This window comes from Pleurodeles waltl, chromosome 2_2 (genome assembly GCF_031143425.1).
Source record: "Pleurodeles waltl isolate 20211129_DDA chromosome 2_2, aPleWal1.hap1.20221129, whole genome shotgun sequence".
NCBI classification, from domain to species: domain Eukaryota; kingdom Metazoa; phylum Chordata; class Amphibia; order Caudata; family Salamandridae; genus Pleurodeles; species Pleurodeles waltl.
In genome coordinates, this window is record NC_090439.1 from 459,587,308 (window position 1) to 459,609,068 (window position 21,761).

General features: G+C 48.0%; 1 protein-coding gene across 2 annotated transcripts in view; it reads right to left on the minus strand.

The window, feature by feature from the left end:
- The window catches only part of CEP192 (centrosomal protein 192), a 1,702,116-nt gene that overhangs the window by 517,262 nt on the left and 1,163,093 nt on the right, over positions 1–21,761 (minus strand). For both annotated transcript variants that reach the window (XM_069219927.1, XM_069219928.1), the window contains one exon: positions 6,177–6,355. In XM_069219927.1, coding sequence (XP_069076028.1) covers positions 6,177–6,355 — 179 coding nt within the window. The remainder of the gene's footprint in view (positions 1–6,176; positions 6,356–21,761) is intronic.

Consider the following 21,761-nt stretch of genomic DNA (forward strand, 5'->3'; position numbering starts at 1 on the left):
ATATACATATATATATATATATATATATATATATATATATATATATATATATATGGAAAATGTCACTTACCCAGTGTACATCTGTTCGTGGCATGAGACGCTGCAGATTCACATGCTTTGCACATCCCGCCATCTAGTGTTGGGCTCGGAGTGTTACATGTTGTTTTTCTTCGAAGAAGTCTTTTCGAGTCACGAGATCGAGGGACTCCTCCCCTTTCGGCTCCATTGCACATGGGCGTAGACTCCATCTTAGATTGTTTTCCCCGCAGAGGGTGAGGTAGGAGTTGTGTATTATAGTAATAGTGCCCATGCAATGGAGTAAATATGTATGTACATAATGTGGTTTAAAGTGATATATTTACAAGTTTACAACTGTTCAAGATCAACTTCGAAACGGCAACAGGCTCCCGGGGAGGCGGGTGGGCGCATGTGAATCTGCAGCATCTCATGCCACGAACAGATGTACACTGGGTAAGTGACATTTTCCGTTCGATGGCATGTGTAGCTGCAGATACACATGCTTTGCATAGACTAGTAAGCAGTTATCTCCCCAAAAGCGGTGGCTCAGCCTGTAGGAGTTGAAGTTGTTTGAAATAAAGTTTGTAGTAATGCTTGTCCTACTGTGGCTTGTTGTGTTGTTAACACATCCACACAGTAATGTTTGGTGAATGTATGAGGTGTAGACCATGTGGCTGCCTTACATATTTCAGTCATTGGAATGTTTCCTAGAAAGGCCATAGTAGCACCTTTCTTCCTAGTTGAATGTGCCTTTGGTGTTATAGGCAGTTCTCTTTTTGCTTTTTGATAACAGGTTTGAATATATTTAACTAGCCATCTGGCAATGCCTTGTTTGGATATTGGATTCCCTGTATGAGGTTTTTGAAAAGCAACAAACAGTTGTTTTGTTTTTCGTATTTGTTTTGTTCTATCAATGTAGTACATTAAAGCTCTTTTGATGTCTAATGTATGTAGTGCTCTTTCAGCTACAGAATCTGGTTCTGGAAAGAACACTGGTAGTTCTACTGTTTGATTTAAGTGAAAGATGATATGACCTTTGGTAAGAACTTTGGGTTAGTTCGTAAAACTACTTTATGCTTGTGTATCTGAATAAAGGGTTCTTGTATGGTAAATGCCTGTATTTCACTTACTCTTCTTAGAGATGTGATGCCAATGAGAAACGCTACTTTCCATGTTAAATATTGTATCTCACATGAGTGCATGGGTTCAAAAGGTGGACCCATGAGTCGTGTTAAGACAATGTTAAGGTTCCACGAGGGAACTGGTGGCGTTCTTGGTGGAATAATTCTCTTTAGGCCCTCCATAAATGCTTTTATGACTGGGATCCTAAATAATGATGTTGAGTGCCTAATTTGCAGATAAGCTGAAATTGCGGTAAGATGCATTTTAATGGATGAAAAAGCTAGCTTTGACTTTTGTAAATGCAGTAAGTAGCTTACGATGTGTTTAGCAGATGCGTGTAATGGTTGAATTTGATTATTATGGCAATAATAAACAAATGTTTTCCACTTATTTGCATAGCAATGTCTTGTGGTTGGTTTCCTTGCTTGTTTTATGACCTCCATACATTCCTGTGTAAGGTCTAGATGTCCGAATTCTAAGACTTCAGGAGCCAAATTGCTAGATTCAGTGATGCTGGATTTGGATGACAGATCTGTTGTTTGTGTTGAGTTAACAGATCTGGTCTGTTTGGAAGCTTGATATGAGGCACTACTGAGAGGTCTAGTAGTGTTGTGTACCGAGGTTGTCTTGCCCAGGTTGGTGCTATTAGTGTGAGTTTGATTTGACTCAATTTGTTTACTAGATATGGAAGGAGTGGGAGAGGGGGAAAAGCGTATGCAAATATCCCTGACTAGCTCATCCATAACGCATTGCCTTGAGATTGATCTTGTGGGTACCTGGATGCGAAGTTTTGGCATTTTGCATTTTCTTTTGTTGCAAATAGGTCTATTTGTGGTGTTCCCCATCTTTGGAAGTAAGTGTTTAGTATTTGGGGGTGAATCTCCCATTCGTGGATCTGTTGGTGATCCCGAGAGAGATTGTCTGCTAACTGATTCTGAATCCCTGGAATAAACTGTGCTATTAGGGGAATGTGGTTGTGAATCGCCCAATGCCATATTCTCTGTGAAAGGAGACACAACTGTGTGGAGTGTGTTCCTCCCTGTTTGTTCAGATAATACATCGTCGTCATGTTGTCTGTTTTGACAAGAATGTGTTTGTGGCTTATTATGGGTTGAAATGCCTTCAACGCTAGAAATACTGCCAGTAGTTCTAAGTGATTTATGTGGAACTGTCTCTGCTGAGTGTCCCATTGTCCTTGGATGCTGTGTTGATTGAGGTGTGCTCCCCAACCTATCATGGAGGCATCTGTCGTTATTACGTATTGAGGCACTGGGTCTTGGAAAGGCCGCCCTTGGTTTACATTTATATTGTTCCACCATTGAAGCGAGGTGTATGTTTGGCGGTTTATCAACACTAGATCTAGAAGTTGACCCTGTGCCTGTGACCATTGTGATGCTAAGCACTGTTGTAAGGGCCGCATGTGCAACCTTGCGTTTGGGACAATGGCTATGCATGAGGACATCATGCCTAGTAGTTTCATCACCATCTTGACTTGTATTTTCTGTTTTGGATACATGGCCTGTATTACATTGTGAAATGCCTGTACCCTTTGTGGACTTGGAGTGGCAATCCCTTTTGTTGTGTTGATTGTTGCTCCTAAGTATTGCTGTGTTTGACACGGCTGAAGGTGTGACTTTGTGTAGTTGAGTGAGAAACCTAGTTTATGGAGGGTTTCTATGACATACTTTGTGTGTTGTGAACACCGTTCTTGCGTGTTGGTTTTGATTAACCAATCGTCTAGGTACGGGAACACATGTATTTGCTGCCTCCTGATATGTGCAGCCACTACTGCCAGGCATTTTGTAAAAACTCTTGGCGCAGTTGTTATCCCGAATGGCAACACTTTGAATTGGTAATGTACCCCTTGGAATACAAACCTTAAGTACTTTCTGTGTGAAGGATGTACTGGTATATGGAAGTATGCATCCTTTAGGTCTAGTGTTGTCATGTAGTCTTGTTGTTTGAGCAATGGGATTACGTCCTGTAATGTCACCATGTGAAAGTGATCTGATTTGATGTAGGTATTTAATGTTCTGAGATCTAATATAGGTCTTAGAGTTTTGTCCTTTTTGGGTATGAGAAAGTACAGCGAGTAAACTCCTGTTCCTCTCTGATGAATTGGTACCAGTTCTATTGCATCTTTTTGTAACAACGCTTGGATTTCTAGTTCTAGAAGATCCATGTGTTGTTTTGACATATTGTGTGTTTTCGGTGGGACATTTGGAGGAAATTGGAGAAATTCTATGCAATAACCATGCTGGATAATTGCTAGTACTCAAGTGTCTGTTGTTATTTCCTCCCAATGTTTGTAGAACTTGGTTAGTCTTCCCCCCACAGGTGTTATGTGTTGGGGATTTGTGACGTGGAAGTCACTGCTTGTTTTAAGGAGTTTTGGGACTTTGGAACTTCCCTCTACTCTTTTGGAATTGGCCCCCTCTATATTGTCCCCGAAAACTTCCCCGCTGATATTGGCTCTGATAAGTGGGCCTTGTTTGTGAGGTTGAGGGTTCTGTGCTTTGTCCTCGAAACCCCCATCGAAACTGTGTTTTACGAAATGTGCCTCTGCTCTGTGGGGAGTAGAGTGCGCCCATGGCTTTGGCTGTATCAGTGTCCTTTTTAAGTTTTTCGATAGCAGTGTCCACCTCCGGCGCAAACAGCTGCTGTCCGTTAAATGGCATATTCAGCACGGCTTGTTGTATTTCCGGCTTGAATCCTGATGTACGCAGCCATGCGTGTCTCCTTATGGTCACTGCTGTATTTACTGTCCTAGCAGCTGTATCTGCTGCATCCATTGCCGAGCGTATCTGATTGTTCGAGATACTCTGTCCTTCCACCACCACCTGTTGTGCCCTTTTTTGGAACTCTTTGGGTAAGTGTTCAATGAAATGTTGCATTTGGTCCCAATGAGCCCTATCATATCTCGCCAGCAATGCCTGTGAGTTGGCAATGCGCCATTGGTTGGCCGTTTGTGCTGCAACTCTCTTCCCCGCAGCGTCGAACTTGCGACTCTCCTTGTCTGGAGGTGGTGCGTCTCCCGAGGTGTGTGAGTTCGCTCTCTTGCGAGCTGCCCCTACTACCACAGAGTCTGGTGTTAATTGCTGCGTTATGTATACAGGGTCTGTTGGCGGTAGCTTGTATTTCTTCTCCACCTTGGAGTTATAGCCCTGCCCTTCAAAGGCTCCTGAAACACCTGTTTAGAGTGTTTTAGCATTCCAGGTAGCATAGGGAGACTTTGGTATTGGCTATGTGTGGAGGATAGTGTGTTAAATAAAAAGTCATCCTCAATAGGCTCTGCATGCAGGGTGACATTATGAAACGCCGCTGCTCTTGACACCACCTGTGTGTAGGCTGTACTGTCCTCGGGTGGCGACGGTCTCGCTGGATAACAGTCTGGGCTGTTATCTGATACTGCCGCATCATAAAGATCCCATGCGTCTGGATCATCCTGACTCATTCCAGTATGAGTTGGGGACTGCATCAGTGGTGGAGTGGCTACCGGTGATGTGTGCGTTGAGTGTGGTGGAGATGGTGGCGGTGTTACTTGTCTTGCCACCTTTGCCTGTGGCTGCTTGTCTTTTTCTTGAAAGGCAAGTCTTCTTTTCATCCTAATTGGGGGAAGAGTACTTATCTTCCCTGTGTCCTTTTGGATGTGGAGCCTTTTCTGAGTGTAGTCTGGCTCCATTGACTCTAGTTCTTGTCCGAACCTATGTCCTTGCATTTGAGAGGACAGTCCCTGTTCCTCTGTGTAGGAACCTGTTTTCGGTTCCGAGGCCGGATGTTTCGGAATTGAAACTTTTTCGGCTCCGACGCCACTTTTTAATTTTTGGCGTTCCGGTCTCTCGGTGCCGAACTTGCTCTGACCTGGTGTCTCGGGGTCGAGTCTGCTCTGTGCCGGTATCTCGACCGGAGTCGGATGTCTTCGACACATGCATGCCCTTTTTCGGTGCCGATGATCGGTCACCTATTTTTCGGGTTAAGCCATGGCCTGCTGGCGGTGGCGTCCCCTGGGCTTTAGTGGTTTTTCCATGAGTTTTGTGTGTTGACGTCTTACTCACGGTTTTCGGCGTCTGTTCGGGATCGACCTCGTCCAAGTCCGAATCCTCGATGGAGAAGGTTTCTTCTTCCTCCTCCAAGTGTTTTTGTCCTGTCGGCGTCGACGCCATCTGTAGTCTTCTTGCTCTTCGGTCTCTTAATGTCTTCCTCGACCGAAACGCTCGGCAGGCTTCACAAGTATCTTCTTTGTGTTCTGGAGACAAACACAAATTACAGACCAGATGCTGATCTGTATAAGGATACTTGTTGTGACATTTGGGGCAGAAGCGGAATGGGGTTTGTTCCATTAGCCTTGAAGAGACACGTGGTCGGGCTGACCAGGCCCCGACGGGGGATTGAAAACCCCTCAGGGCCACTGGAGCTCTTCAAAATTCAGTGAAGATCTGTTGTAACTAACCCGATACCGAACGCAAACAATACCGTCGAATTTTCCGAGATTCTAACTATCTTTCCGAACCGAAACGCAGAGCGAAAAGGAACACGTCCAAACCCGATGGCGGAAAGAAAACAATCTAAGATGGAGTTGACGCCCATGCGCAATGGAGCCGAAAGGGGAGGAGACCCTCGATCTCGTGACTCGAAAAGACTTCTTCGAAGAAAAACAACTTGTAACACTCCGAGCCCAACACTAGATGGCGGGATGTGCAAAGCATGTGTATCTGCAGCTACACATGCCATATATATATATAGAAATAATTGGGGGGGTATACAATCCACAGGTGCAAACACAAGCTTCCTAGTCAAACACTTCTCTTTAAATACAAACAAATGTGAAGAAAGCAATTTAATTTTTACAGATGAAATGCACAATTGAAGATAGAATTTTAAAAACATATTTTTAAGTGGAAGATGTAGAAAGTGTTTAGAGCATGTTGAGGACAAGGAGTGTTCTGTCAGGGGCAGGTAGCCAAAAGGTCCTTCAAAACTGGCACACTTTCACAGAACAGAAAAGGCAAATGGAAACAAACATGAAAAGCACTTACTGTTAGATAGGGCATTCAAATTTAGATTTTCGGGGTAAACCGTCCATTCTACTTCTGAATCTACTGCTTGCTGTACTTGCTCAGCAACAGGTAAAGATAAAGGTGGACCCTGAGGTCCTTTTACTGGAAGAACATCCAAAGATGTATTGGCGATGCTCCTGTCAGGATTTCTGGACATACTGAAAAGGCAGGAATATGAAAATTGTCTTAATGGATAACACTTTTCACACAAAAAACCTACAAACTCATTAAATCATGACAGCTACTTTGACAAATACCATTAACAACAATATCATGAAAAGGGTTCATAATACTGCTGGTGTCAACGGAGCCTTGTGTACATTAAACTTAAAAATTACTTACCTTCCGTGACACTCTTCCTCCTAGAGATACCAGATTACTCAGAATGTGAATATTCCTCATGTGTCAGACTGGGCCCAGAAATAGCGCTATATTTCAACATCAGTTAGCATGGAAATAATGTTATGTAAGGCATTTGGAACGAGTGTGTCTAGAGCTTACTTATGCAACAAGTTTACATTATCAAGACGAGAAAGACCAGTTTTAGGGTTAAGAGACACAGCTGTGCATTGGTTCAAACGGGGAGAATATTCAAAAGCGAAAACCAAATTCAAATACCACTAAAGCATCCCAAAGAGCTTTTCGAGGAAGTATATGTTGCAGACCACTAAGAGCTCATATCACAACAGGTAACTGAAACAAAGAAGGTTGGTCAGACAACCTCGACAAATTCAAAAGAGGCAGCAAATATTCTTTAACAGTACCCAACTCAAGTCCTTGTTGGGCCAACAACAAAACAAACACCACTTTAGATAGCTTAGCTTTTAACTGGCCAATCTGATGCATGCCGTACCAAGCCACAAACATGTCCCAAAACCCGGTGTAGACAGATTTCAGAGATGGTCCCCTGGATGCCAGAATATAATCAAAGACTTCAAGAGGAAGATCTAATGAGATTAGTTCCTACTGCTGAATCTCCATGCTTGGAGGTGCAGAGTGCGAACGCCTGAGTGCAGGACCCTGCCCTGTTGCTGTGACAGTAGATTGCCCTGAATCAGCAGCTTGATCGAAGGACAGATGCTCATGTCGTTAAGTTCTGGATACCTCACCCTCCTGGCCCAATCCATTGCCCAAGGTTGACTTTGGCCTGGTTGGTCTTCAGCTTCTTCAGAATTCTAGCCAAAAACAGTGGAGGTGGGAAAGTGTAGGAAAATGCCACTGTTGGCATGGTTACCCCCCCACTTCTTGCCTAGTGTTGATGCCAACTTTGATTGAAAGTGTGCTGGGACCCTGCTAACCAGACCCCAGCACCAGTGTTCTTTCCCTAAAACTGTACCTTTGTTCCCACAATTAGCACAGCCCTGGCCCACAGTTAAGTCCCTAGTAAAAGTTACTCATGGTACCAAGGGCACTGTGGTCAGTGAAGGTCTCCAAGGGCTGCAGCATGTATTATGCCACCCTGGGGACCCCTCAATCAGCACATGCACACTGCCTTGCAGCTTGTGTCAGCTGGTGGGGAGAAAAAGACAAAGTCGACATGGCACCCCTCTCATGGTGCAAATGCCCAAAAACCACTGTGGCATATGTAAGTCACCCCTCCTTCAGGCCTTGCAGCCCTAAGGCAGGGTGTACTATACCACAGGTGAGGGCATAGCTGCATGAGCAATATGCTCCTACAGTGTCCAAGTCCATTCTTAGACATTGTAAGTGAAGGGTAGCCACAAAGAGTATATGGTCTGGGAGTTTGTCATTACGAACTCCACAGCACCTTAATGGCTTCACTGAATACAGGGTAGTTTGATATCAAACTTCTCAGCACAATAAACCCACACTGGTGCCAGTTTGGGACTTACTGAAAAGTGCACACAGAGGGCTTCCTGGAGATGCCCCCTGTATGCTAGCCCAACTGCTAGTGCAGGACTGACAGGTCTGTGCCAGCCTGCCACCTTCAGACGAGTTTCTGACCACATGGGGACAGTGCCTTTCTGCATTCTGTGGTCAGAAACGAAGCCTGTCCTGGGTGGAGGTGCTTCACAACTCCCACTGCAGGAACTATAACACCTGGCAGTGAGCCTCAAAGGTTCAAGCCTAGGATTACAGTGCCCCAGGGCACTCCAGCTAATGGAGATGCCCACCCCACTGTCAAAGCCCCACTTTAGGGAGCAAGTCCGGCGGGAAAATTAGAGAAAACAGGGAGGAGTACAAAACCCCAGCCATGACCACCCCTAAAGTGTCCAGAGCTGAGGTGACCCCCTCCATGCAGATTCCTCCATCTTGGTTTGGAGGACAGGGACCAATAGGGATAGGAGAGTGGCCCCTCCCCCCAAAGGGAGTCGGCACAAGGAGGGTGTAGCCACCCTCAGAGACAATAGCCATTGGCTACTGTCCCCTGACCCTAACACGCCCCTAAATCTAGAATTTAAGGACCTCCCTGAACACAACTCAGCAGATTCCTGGTGACCTACAATGAAGGACTGCTAAGCTGAAAGCCCCAGCAGACAAGGAAGACGACAACTGCTTTGGCCCCAGCCCTACCGGCATGTCTCCTGCTTCAAAGAACCTGCTACAAGACCTGCGAGACATCCAGCGGGCCCAGTGACCTCCGCAAACTTCAGAGGAATGCCTTGCACCCAAAAGGACCAAGAACTCCCAAGGACAGCGACTCTGTCCCAAAGAAACTTTCAACTAAGGACTCCCTCCTCACTCCGGATGCTTGAGTCCTGACCCCTGTGCACCGGACGCCCACATCCCGTCCCCAGATGGTCCACTCAGCAAGAAAGGGTCCCCAGGCGATTGGGAACAAGAGCCCACCACGGGTTGACCCCTCCAAGCCCCCACGACGACACCTGCAGAGAGAATCAGAGGACCCCCCTGACCGTGAGCTCCAGACAAAGTTATACAACGACTAAAGGACACACTGCACCCACAGCCACCCAGGCCTCTGAGAACCTGAGCCCCGGTGCAGCATCAACCAGCAGGCGGCCCTCTGCCCTGTCCAACCAGTGGTGTACCCTAGACCCTCCACTCCCACCGGACCGCACCAGCAGACTCTAACTGACCCAATTGATCTACATTTGAAACTTGACATCCTGTTTGCACCCGGCCGCTCCGGGCTGCTGAGGGTGTGTTTGGTGCCTACTTGGGACCCCTCCAGTGCTCTTCTAAACCTCCCTGGTCTGCCCTCTGAGTCCCGGGTACTTACCTGCTGGCTGACCAAGACCCGAGTACTGCCCCGTCTCCATGAGGAGCCAACTTTGATTTGGTTCCTCTTTGACCTCTGCACCCGACCGGCCCGGTGTTGCTGGTGGTGGGTGTTTGGGGTTAACTTGAACACCCAACAACAGACTACCTAAAACCCGGAGATAAGAACTGTAAGTCGTGTACTTACCTGTACCACTGTTCAATCTTTTCTTCCCACAGGAACTATTGAAAATTTACTTTTAAAATAGCTTTTTGCCATTTTAATGAAAACTGTATACATTGTTGATTTCATTTGAAGTTCTAAGTATAACTATGCAAAGTACCTAACATTATATGTACTTAACTGCAAACAATCTTTTGGTTCTAGAAATAAATTAACAAAACATTTTTCTATATAAAATCCTATTGATCTGGAGTTAGGTCATTAAGTGTGTGCTCCTCCTATTGCTTGTGTGTGTACAACAAATGCTTAACACTACCCTCTGATAAGCCTACCTACTCAACCACACTACCACAAATAGAGCATTAGTGTTATCTATTATTGCCCCAGTCAAGCCTTTGGGGAACCCCTGGACTCTGTGCACACTATCTCATTTTGATATAGTATATACAGAGCCAGCTTCCTACACTGGGGGATCAGCTGTGGGGTCTACGACTTTGCATTTGCTGGACTACTCAGCCAATACCTGATCACACAACTAAATTCCAAAATTGCCTTTAGAAACTTAGTTAAGTCCCTTTTAGCATCTCTTTTTTAAGTTCAAATGTTTTGTACAAGTTCGGATTTAGTTACTAGAAGTAAGTTTTAGTTTCTAAAAAGTAATCCCAACTTTAGTAGCATAATGAGCAGCTCAGAGGAAATAGTGATGGAACTCAACCTCACTCCTTACCTCCATTTAGGGATGGCAGAGTTAAGAACCCTACATATATACACAGAGCCAGCTTCCTACAGAAGGCATACAAGACTCCTAGACTCCAATCTAAGCCACCATGTGTGGTTGACTAGCAGGATGCAGGAAGTCAATACTCCCAGCAATCTCAACGGCATCCTCACTAAGATACGAGACAGAGGCTGAAAGATAGGGATCGTAGTATGAATATCATGAACTCTCTGCCCTGGGTGAAGGCATGAAGCTGCACCGTATCCAGAGAAGTTCCAGTGAACAGTGACGTCTGCAAAAGAGTTAGGTGTGACTAAGCTAAGTGGCTAGTGAACCCAACAATATTAGGAGGTTCACACTAACTTAAAAGTGCTCTACGACTGCCTGGGGCGAGCGATCTTTCAGTCGTCAGTCTTTAAAGTAAGGGAAGACTGGTACACCAAACATCAAGGTGTGCTGTGACCACAGCCATCATTTTTGTTAACATCTGAGGGACACTAGTAAGGCCAAAGAGGAGAACTGCAAAGTGAAGATGCTCCTGGCCTACTGTGAACCACAGATGACACCCGTGGGCCCTCCTGGATGAAAAATGGAAATAGTGGTCCTGTAGGTCCAATGCTCCAATACAGGATCCAGGGCAAACAGAATCTAGTAAATGTAAGCATCTAGAATTTGCCATTCCACAGCAAGGCGCTTAGAGGGTGAAGATCTAAAATAGGACATAGGGGGTCATTTTGACCTCGGTGGTCTTTTTTCAAGACCACCGAGGGACCGCTGTGCGGAAGACCGCCAGTGCAGGCGGTTTGCCACTTGGCCTATTATGACCGTCGGCAGCTCTTCGTCCCTTTACAGACGGAGAGCCGCCAACAGCCATACTGGCGGGAGGCGGAGAAGTGGAGGTTGCTCCACGGCTACCGCCACACCAACAGAACACCGCCACAGCGAATCACGTCCTGTGATTCGCTGTGGCAGTGTTCTGTTGGCGGTGTGGTGTCGGCGGAGCTGCCCCCATGGCTCCCGTCCCCTCCCGGAGGATCGACGGACCAGGTAAGTCGATCGTACGTTAGGGGAGGGGGGCAGGGGGGTGCTGTGTGTTGTGTGCGTGCATGGAGGTGTGCGTCTGAGTATGTAGAGGGGGTGTATGAGTGCGTGTATGCTTGTGGGGGTGATGCATGTTTGGGAATGAGTGCGTGTATGTCTGTGGGTATGTCTGTATGGATGTGTGCGTGTATGTTTCAATGTGGGTGTGCATGTCTGACTGTGTGTGTGGATGTTGCCATGTATGTCGGGGTGTGTGCGTGTGTGTTGGTGGTGCCTGCATGCGTGTTGTGTGTGTGAGAGTTATGTGAAGTTGGGGGTCGGGGTGGGGTGGGGAGCCCTGCCACCTTTGTGGGGTGGCAGGGGTGGTGAGGGGTGTAGGGGAGGGAGTCGGGGTGGGGGTGAGGGAGACCCCTATTAGTGACAGGGAAGGAATTCCCTGGCACTGATAGTGCTTACCGCCATGGATTTCATGGCGGGTCAAACCGCTGGAAATCCACGGCAGTAAGCCGGGTCCAAATACCGCCGGCGGTATAGTGACGGCCCCGGGCTGGAGACCCAGGTCTCCAGCCCAGCGGTCGTCTCCGCCCTGGCGGGCGGAACGGAGAACCGGCGGATGACCATGGCGGTAGCCGCCATGGTCATAATTCCACAAGGTGAGACCGCCAGCCTGTTGGCGGTCTTACTGCCGGGTTCTCCGCCTCCCGCCATGGTCGTAATGACCCCCTAAGGCCTCTGTCCTTTGCCACAAGGAACTAGCTGGGGTACCACACAGTTCCTAATTCCGAGGCCGGAACCCTGTTGTAAGAAAGTACATGGCATGGTTACTCCCACTTTTTGCCTGCTATCAGTGTGCTTAGACTGCGTTCACTGGGCATGTTTGGTATCACACATGTCGGAATCATACCACAATACTAATGCCAGTATTGGTTGCATGATTCCATGCACTCTTGGGCCTCCATAGAGGACCCCCCCCAAGATTACTCCTGCCAGTCTTCTAGGATTTTCCGGGCAGCTTGTGCTGCTGCCACCCTTCAGACAGGTTTCTGCCCTACCGCTACTTGACTAGCTAAGGCAGGGGAAGGCAGAACTAAAGATTTTCTGTGAGGGGGGGGGGGGGGACAACACCCTCTCTTCCTTGGAAATAGGTGTTAAAAGGTTTGGGAGGGGTAGCCTCCCCAAGCCACTGGATTGCTTTGAAGGGCACATTTGGTGCCCTCCTTGCATACACCGGTTTGCACTAGCTCAGGGATCCACGGTCCCTGCTCTGGCGCCAAACTGGACAAAGGAAAGGGGAGTGACAACCGTCCTGTCCATCACCCAAGGGGGGAGGGGGTGCCCAGAGCTCCTCCAGGTGGCCACTTAATTCTGCCATCTTAAAACCAAGATATGCAAAGGCCCCTGGGAGCATCTGAGTGGCCAACTTAGCAGGTGACGTTAGAGCCGCCTCCTGATAGGTGGTCACTGTGCAAGGGGACCAAACCCCCTTATAGGGCTATTTAGGGACTCCCTTGCGGGTGGGTCCCGACGTCCAAGACTCCACCAGGACACCTCTGCATTGTTTACTTCTACTTATGGCCACTGAAACCCCACCTGGACTCATCAGGAACCGACAAGACTGCAACTTCCGAGACTCTCACCTTGCAACATTTTTTTCCGGCTCCTTCCATCAACTGCAACATTTCCACGGCTGTGCATCATCTGGAGTCAGCAAGATTTCAGCCTGCACCAAGAAGGAAGAAGGAACCTCCTTTGGAGTGAAGGAGCCACTCCCCTGCAACTGCAGGCACCTACGGCAACGACATCCGGCCACGTGGATCTTCTCTCCTCTAGAACTGCATGGATCCTGCATCACAGGTGGTGGTTTGGAGTGGTCCCCTTGTTCCTCTCTGCCCAACTTGGGAAACTGTAAACCCTTGCCTCTCCTTGCAAGACATAACCCCTGTGCACTGCAACTCCTGCATCTACCAAGGCTTGTTGTCTACTGCTCCAAGGGATCTTCAGGCCCAGAGTAGCCCTGGTCTCCAGTACTTCATCCTGCCAATAACAGTTGTCTTTGCTGCTTCAGCGAGATGGGAGTCCTCACCAGGTGTGCTGACTTGGCCTCACTGTAACTTACTGTGCTTGCTGCCAGTGGGTTACCTGTGGGGACTGCAACTGCTTCTTCTGGCTCTCCCTCCAAGAGTCGAGTCCCCTGGACCTTACTGGTCCCCTTCAGACTTGCAACTCTTATTTTTGCCTCTTCTTGCATTTACCAAGGCTTGTTGGTGGTTCTCCTAACCAATGACCATCTGCAACCTGACGACCAGCGTGGGACACTATCTGCACCTCTCCATGGACTCCTCTTCAGCTCCTGGGCTCCAAAGCTCATGTTCTTACCACGCCGATCCGGTTCTTCAATCCACAGTAGGACGAGTAGTGGCTCCTGCCCAGACTGGCCAATACATTGTGGACTGGACTCTGTCCCCATCTTTTGCAGGTCCTCTTTTTCCAGGATCCACTTTTGGTTCCCTCTGGTCTCATCCTGTTATTGCACAATACATTTTCTGAGTCCTCCTCTTAGTTCCTGGGAAGACCAGGTATTTACCTCTCCTCTCCTGGTCACCACTCAGGTACTCACCAGTGGGGGTCCCTGGTTCTTCCAGCTTCCCCTCTAAGGACTCCATATCCTTGGGTGGGGGACTTCACTTTGCATTCCACAATTTTAGTATATGGTTTGGATCTCCCCTAGGGCCCTCACAATTTCCTATAATTCTTGCCAATGCTTGTTGTTTCTCGGCTAATTTCTGATTGCTATTGTATATATACACATGGAGTTTGTACCTACCTACCTCCAGTTGGGGGTGGGGGGGAGGGGGAGAGAGAAGACTGCCTGTAAGTAATCTAGTGTACTGTTACTGTAATAAAGAACATTTATTTTTGTAACACTGTGTGGTTCCTTTCATGTGTGATAAGCTGTTGTGTGACTATTGTGGTATTGCATAAGGTTTGCATGTCATCCAAAGCTACCTCTAGAGAGCCCTGGCTTCCTACATTCACTAATAGGGGTTGCCTGGACCTGGTATAAAGGTCCCAACATCATAGGTGTCTGTAGGAGGCTGGCTTTCTATGTAGTGTGCAAAACTAGGCACACTGTGCAGGGGGTCCAGGCATCCACACGCTGGTTTCCAGAGGCAAAAATTAGACCACCTAATGCTCCAATTTTTAAGGTAGCTGGTCGAGCAGTAAGGCTAATCCAGGAGATGTGCTAAGTATTTGCTGTACTCACAAATGAAATCATGCACCACACACACTCAAAGAATAACTTGAGACCAGAATTTATAACAATACTTCAGACTTTAATATACATTTTAAGACCAAGATCTTTAAGATACGTTAAGTCCTTTTTGAGATATGACTTTTCAAAGTTTTAATAAGGTCAGTCTGTCTGTGTGAAAGTACGCACCATAGAAATCAATAGGCAGTCACTTTTAACAAGGCATTAAAAATAATAATAATAATAATAATAAAAAATAAAAATAAAAAAACGCACAGTTGATTTACCAGTCTCTTCTTTTGCAAGGTGGTCCAAGTAATCGGTGGCCATACTGTGCCAGCTTGACTTGAGAGCCTCAGGTGGCTCCCGGTTCTGGCGGGAGCAGCGTTGGAAAGCCTCTTGGCACAGGGTTACTTGGAGGGGCCACTTGGGAAAAGGGGCTGGTTTGCAGATTTAACTGTGGTGCCTTGGGTCACAACGGGCTGGGGACCTGGGGCACACAGGAGATCCCGTGATGCAGGGATCAGGCCGGCTGGATGCAGGGCGATTTGAAGGACTTTAATGCTGTGCACAAAGGGACCCTTTGGAGCTGGAGGTAAGTCTTAGGTGGGCCTTGCAGGATCTCGTGGGCGCTCTGGTGGGAAGTCCAGGGTGTCACTCAAGTCCCTCGACTGGGGCTTCCACCTGGTGCAGTTGCAGCTATGGGTGACCTGTTTTTGGGATTGTCCGACGTGCAGTGACCAGTACCTGGAGTATTGGCACAACTCAGCCATGGAAGGGCGCTGTGCCACCAAAGTTGGCACACCTGCAGGTCACCCGAGCTTTCGGTGTGTCCTCGGGTCCAGCTGAGACTTCCAATTACAGAGATATCGTCGGGTCGGTGAAGTGACCCTCACCAGTTTGCTGGTTCCTTGTAGGTTCCTTTAGTTTCTTGAGTGGTGCCTCCACTCAGAAGGGAGATCTCGGGCTATCTGCATATCCTGGAGGTCCTCAGGTCTTTTGAGGTCAGTCAAGTGGTTAGCTCCTCTGCAGCAGCGATTGTCAGGACTCTGGTGCAGCAAACAGGGGTCTTGGAGTTTCTTCTGGTGCAGCAGGTCCTCTGTTCTCGTCCTGCCGGGTTCTTTCGTGCTGTTTTCCTTCCTTCCAGCTGAATCTAATTTCTTGGTATATAGGGAGCCAACTAAATACTGAATTTAGTGGGTGTTTTAGGGGGAACCTGGACGTGTCCGATGAAACACCAACCCTTGGGTGGCTACACCCATAACAGTGACCACTTCCTGTGGGAAGGGTCACTTCCTTAAACCTCACTGGATATTTTCCTGCCATCCAACACGAAGGAAAATGAAATGGGGGGTCCACTTCGCCTGCAAGCCCCTAGGGGTGGTGCATGCTCAGTGAGACACCTCTCCCTACCCTTTGTGTGGTTTCCTGCCTTTGTTCCAGACAAAAAGGGGGTTGACAATGGGGGATAGCCCTTTGAAGCTCACCGCCAGAAGAGTGCACATTCCTAAGGGAGGGGGTAATAGCTCCTCCACCCAGTAAGGGCTTTGTTTTACAAACCAGAGAGCCATGGCTCTCCCCCAAGTTTGTATATTGGTGGCTAGAGATGACATGCTGGATAGGACCATTCAGCAACCATGCCAGTTAGGTTAGCTTTTGCAGGGGGCACCTCTAAGGTGACCCCTTGGTACTTTTGACATTAAATCCAATATGGTACCAGTTTGGATTTATCCTCCTGGGCTGTTTGATACCAAACAACTTAGGTTGCAGGATGGCTATCATGTAGCTGGGGAACTCATGTTTGACCATTGCCCAGTACATGCACTTACAATGGCTGTTCTGTTCACTCACTATGTCCCATGTTTGGCAAGGACACAGGCGGGGCATATTGCTCATGCAACTATGCCCTACCATGTAGTATGGTGCACCCTGCCTTAGGGCTCTAAGGCTCACCAGAGGGGTGACTTACCCATATCACATGCAGTGTAGGTGGGACAGGGCGCACATGGTGAGTGCCATGTTGAGTTTGCCTTTTTAGGTTTGCCCCAGTACACTCAGCCTGCACTGGCAGTGCTGGGTGCAGGGCCCTAGAGGGTGGCACAATCTGTGCAATTGCCCTCAGGGGCCTACTCATATTATTTCCTGCCCTGGGTACCCATTTACTAGGGTCTTACAGTGATATGTAAGAGTGTACGCAATTGTGCCAAGAATCACAACAGATTTAGGGAAAGAGCTCTGGCCCAGGGAACCTGGTTAGCAGGGGCCCTGGGCACTACCAACTTCTAGGACACATCAACATCAGGCAAAAAGTGGGAGCTAACCATGCAAAAAGAGGCCTCCTCTCAGTGTCCACCACACACCAGGCAGCTTCCTACACCTGTCTTCAGACCTTTGAGCCAATAAACCCTGCACTAAAAACTAAAAAAGGACAAGTGCTCCTCCACTGATTGGGGTCGAAGGTTCAGCTTGGTAGAAATAAACTGTAGCACGTAGCACCACTTGGCAATTTGGAGGACACAATCATCTGAAATTATGTCTTGCTACCCTGGGAAGAAATCGCTCAGTCTGCCTCCTACAGGTTAGGTGTGTTGAAAAGGGCACACTAAGGGGGTTGTGTGGTTGCTGAGGAGGACACTGAGCAGCACATAGCTCCTGAACAAGGTTCCTGTGAACTGCAGCCTTGGCCACCAAATAGCTGACTATGGGGTCTGGTATTGGTGGCATTAAAAACGTCTAGAATAACCAAGAAAGGGGCAATACTATTTACGAAATTGCCTGGGAGGGGCAAAAAGCCCCAGGGAATGCGTTGTGGCATGAATTTCCTTAAAGCTTTCCAGAGCTGAATCAGCTTTCTTACCAAAGAGGTGAGTGCCATTAAACTGAATGCCCATTAAAGATGCCTGGACATTGTTGAGAAGCTTATTCTTTTTCCACACAGAGCATCTAAGCACCAGACTCGTGCCCATTGCCCGACGGGAGCAGTCAGTTGTGTCAAGGCCAGACCTTAAATTCTGCTGCATATCAGCCGTCCTATACGGTTTCTGCTAAAGATACACTTAAATCCTCGAAGCACCAGCTGCATCCCAGAAAACAAGTTTGTAGTGGTCCAAGAGGCAGCTTGTATCGACTGAGTAGAACAAGTTATTCACCTTCGGTAACAAATTATCTGGCAGAGACATAGGGGGTGATTCTGAGACTGATGGGCGGCGGAGGCCGCCCGCTAGTCTTCCCCCGACAAAATACCGCTCCGCGGTCGCAAGACCGCTGAGGGTATTTTGAGATTTGCCCTGGGCTGGCGGGCGGCCGCCAAAAGGCCGCCCGCCAGCCCAGGGCAAATCTACCTTCCCACGAGGACGCCGGCTCCGAATGGAGCCGGCGTAGTGGGAAGGTGCGACGGGTGCAGTTGCGGGGCCCTCTTACGGGGGCCCCTGCAGTGCCCATGCCATTGGCATGCCAGGAACAGGATGGCGGTAGGGGGTGTCAGAATCCCCATGGCGGCGGAGCGCGCTCTGCCGCCATGGAGGATTCTCCCGAGCAGCGGAAAGTCGGCGGGAGACCGCCAACTTTCCGTTTCTGACCGCAGCTGAACCGCCGCGGTCAGAATGCTCGAGGGAGCACCGCCAGCCTGTTGGCGGTGCTCCGGTGGTCGGTGGTGACCGCCAGGGTCAAAATGACCCCCATAGTCTAGTTGCAGATTCCTTACCTTAGAATTTCCCCCAGGAGTTAGACTGGATCAGGAGATTTATTTTCGAGGAGTACCCATGTGCACAGTCAGGTGGCGTTGGACGACTCAGCCTCCTCCGCTGGCATCGTGGTTTCCGTGATGACATCACACTCGTATATAGGCACAACCCTGGCTTGCTGACATCAGTTTCTTTTCACAAATTTACACACCATAAGCGAGGAGTCATTCGCAACACAGACTGGTGCACCAGAACTAAGGCCCTGAAAGGGAAGTCCCTGTCCCTACCTGAAAGGAAAGTCCCTGTCCCTAGAAATCAGTTTGCAGAGCAGGGAGGACGCATGAGACGGTAAGGAATCATCAACTAGCATATGTCTCTACCAGATAATTAGTTTACAAAAGGTAAGTAACTTGTTCATCTGATTTAGACTTCTAGTTGCAGACTCCTTACCTTAGAATAGATACCCAAGCAATACCATCCCCAGAGGTGCCTCTGTGAACCAAGAGCATACTAGGAAGCCCTGCAGGACTAAACGGTCAAAGTAGTCAAACCTGCAGAACTGATGTACAAGTTACGTACCTTTGGTAACAATATATCTGGTAGAGACATATTCTAGTTGCAAATTCCTTACTTTAGAATTTCCCCAGGCATCTGACTGGATCCAGAGATTTCTTCCTCAAGCAGTAACCCTGCGCGACTTTAAGTGGCATTGGTCGACTCTGCGGGCATCATTGGCATTGTGGTCTCTGTGATGATGTCGCGATTATATATAGGCACCAACCTGGAGTGCTGACGTCAGTTTCTTTTCACGACTTTCCACGCCAGTAGCGGGGAGCCATGAAAAACACTGAGAATGGTGCACCACAACTAGGGACCTTAAAGGGAAGTACCTGTCCGTAGAAATTAATTTGCAGTGCAGGGAGGATGGGCGGGTCGGTAAGGAATCTGCAACTAGACTATGTCTCTACGAGATACAGCGCTACCAAAGGTAATTAACTTGTACATCTGATAGAGACTTCTAGTTGCAGATTCCTTACCTTTGAATTACCCGAGCAATACTATCCCCGGTAGCGGGCTGCAAACTAATATCACAGCAAAAAGTCCTGCAGGACCGAACAGCCAAAATAGCCGTCCCTGCGGACCTGACTGTCCAGGCAGTAATGCTTGGTGAACGTATGACAGGACACCCACGTTGCGGACTGGCAGATATCCAGGACAGGAACTCTGCGTGCTAACGCTGTGGCATCAGTTACTCTGGTTGAATGACTGTGCAAACCCTCAGGGGGTTGCTTTTCCACCAAAGCGTAGCACATCTTGATGCAGACGCCAACCAATCGCGAGATGAACGAGTTACTTACCTTCGGTAACGACTTTTCTGGTGGATACATTAGCTACCTGTGGATTCCTCACCTGATGAATACTCCCATGGCGCCAGCATTTGACGGAAATCTTCTTACTAGTCTCTGCACGTCGACGAGGACGTCACTCTAGCCCACGCGACGCCGTCTGACGTCATACAGGCAATAAGAAGTCCTCGCCGACGTGCCGATGACAGTACCAACATTTTTTACGTGCATGAGAATAATAATAACCCAATGCAATGAAAGAGCAAAGCAACATCTCTTAATATTGTAAATCAGACAACATTGCAATAAAATAGCTGTAGATTTAATATAACCTTTTTTTTTTTTTTTTTTTTTTTAAACAAATAAATATATTTATACATACGAATCATGTATATACCCAATATATATATAGATTTATATATAAATATACACATATATACAAATATCATACATGCAAAATGTATTGCAACTTTGAAGACCAAAAGGAGCACACTCAAGGATTGCTTGGAGAGACCAAAAAGGCAACGGGGAGGCGGGTGGGACCGTGAGGAATCCACAGGTAGCTAATGTATCCACCAGAAAAGTCGTTACCGAAGGTAAGTAACTCGTTCTTCTGATGGATACAACTACCTGTGGATTCCTCACCTGATGAATAGAGTCCCAAAGCAGTACCACGCCCGGCGGTGGGTGCCTAAATGGTCAAACCAAGAAATCCTGCAGCACTGACCGTGCAAAATGACCGTCCCTTCTGACCTCAGAGTCCAAACAGTAATGTTTCACAAAAGTGTGAAGGGACGACCAAGTTGCGGCCTTGCAGATGTCGACCACAGGAACACCCCTGGCCAAGGCCGAAGAGGCCGACTTAGCTCTGGTGGAGTGAGCTCTAATGCCCTCAGGCGGATCCTTCTTTGCCAAAGAGTAACAGATTTTAATGCAAAGAACAACCCACCTGGAGAGTGTTCTCTTGTGGACTGCCTTTCCTCTCCTCTTGCCCACGTATCCGACAAACAGCTGATCCTCCAGCCTGATATCCTTCATTCTGTCGATATAGAAGCTCAACGCCCTTTTTGGGTCCAGGCGATGTAGTCTTTCTTCCTCCTTTGAAGGATGAGGCGGAGGATAAAACGTGGACAAAGTGATTGTCTGAGCCAAATGGAAGGGTGAAACAACCTTCGGAAGGAAAGCAGCCTTGGTCCTCAACACCACCTTATCCCCATAAAACGTTATATAAGGGGGTTTAACCGATAAGGCCTGCAACTCACTCACTCTCCTTGCAGATGTTATAGCTACCAGGAATACTGTTTTAATAACCAAATACCTTAAGGGGCAAGAATGCATAGGCTCAAAAGGGGACCCCATAAGGAAAGTCAGGACCAAGGACAAATCCCATTGAGGCATAACGAATGGTTTTGGAGGATATTGATTCAGAAGACCTTACAAGAATCTGAGAACAATAGGGGATTTAAATAACGATGGTTGGTCTGGAAGACAAATGAAGGCTGACAAGGCCGACGAATAACCCTTAATGGTAGCTACTGCACAACCTTTCTGCGCTAGAGACAGTGCAAAAGACAAAACATGTGACAGATGAGCATGTAAGGGATCAATCTGTCTCTCTCCACACCACATAACAAATTTAGACCACCTATTAGCGTAGATAGATTTAGTGGAGTGTCGCCTGGCCGCTAAGATAACATCCACTACATCAGGCGGGAGAGAGAAGGAACTCAGGTTGCCCCGTTCAATCTCCAAGCATGTAGGTGCAGACTCTGGAGGTTGGGGTGTAAAACCTGCCCCTGCGACTGCGAGAGGAGGTCTGCCCTGAGAGGGAGACGGAGCGGAGGGCACAGTGAGAGTTGGAGAAGGTCGGAGTACCATACCCTCCTTGGCCAATCCGGAGCTATTAAGATGACTTGGGCCCGGTCTTGGCGAATTTTCCTCAACACTCGAGGAATCAAGGGTATGGGGGGAAACGCGTAAAGCAACTGGTCGCACCAGGTTATCTGAAACGCGTCCCCCAACGCTCCCTGCATCGGATACTGGAGGCTGCAGAATAACGGGCAATGCGCGTTCTCCCGAGTGGCAAACAGATCTATCCGAGGAAACCCCCACATCTGGAAGATTAAACAGACTTGATCTGGATGGAGACGCCACTCGTG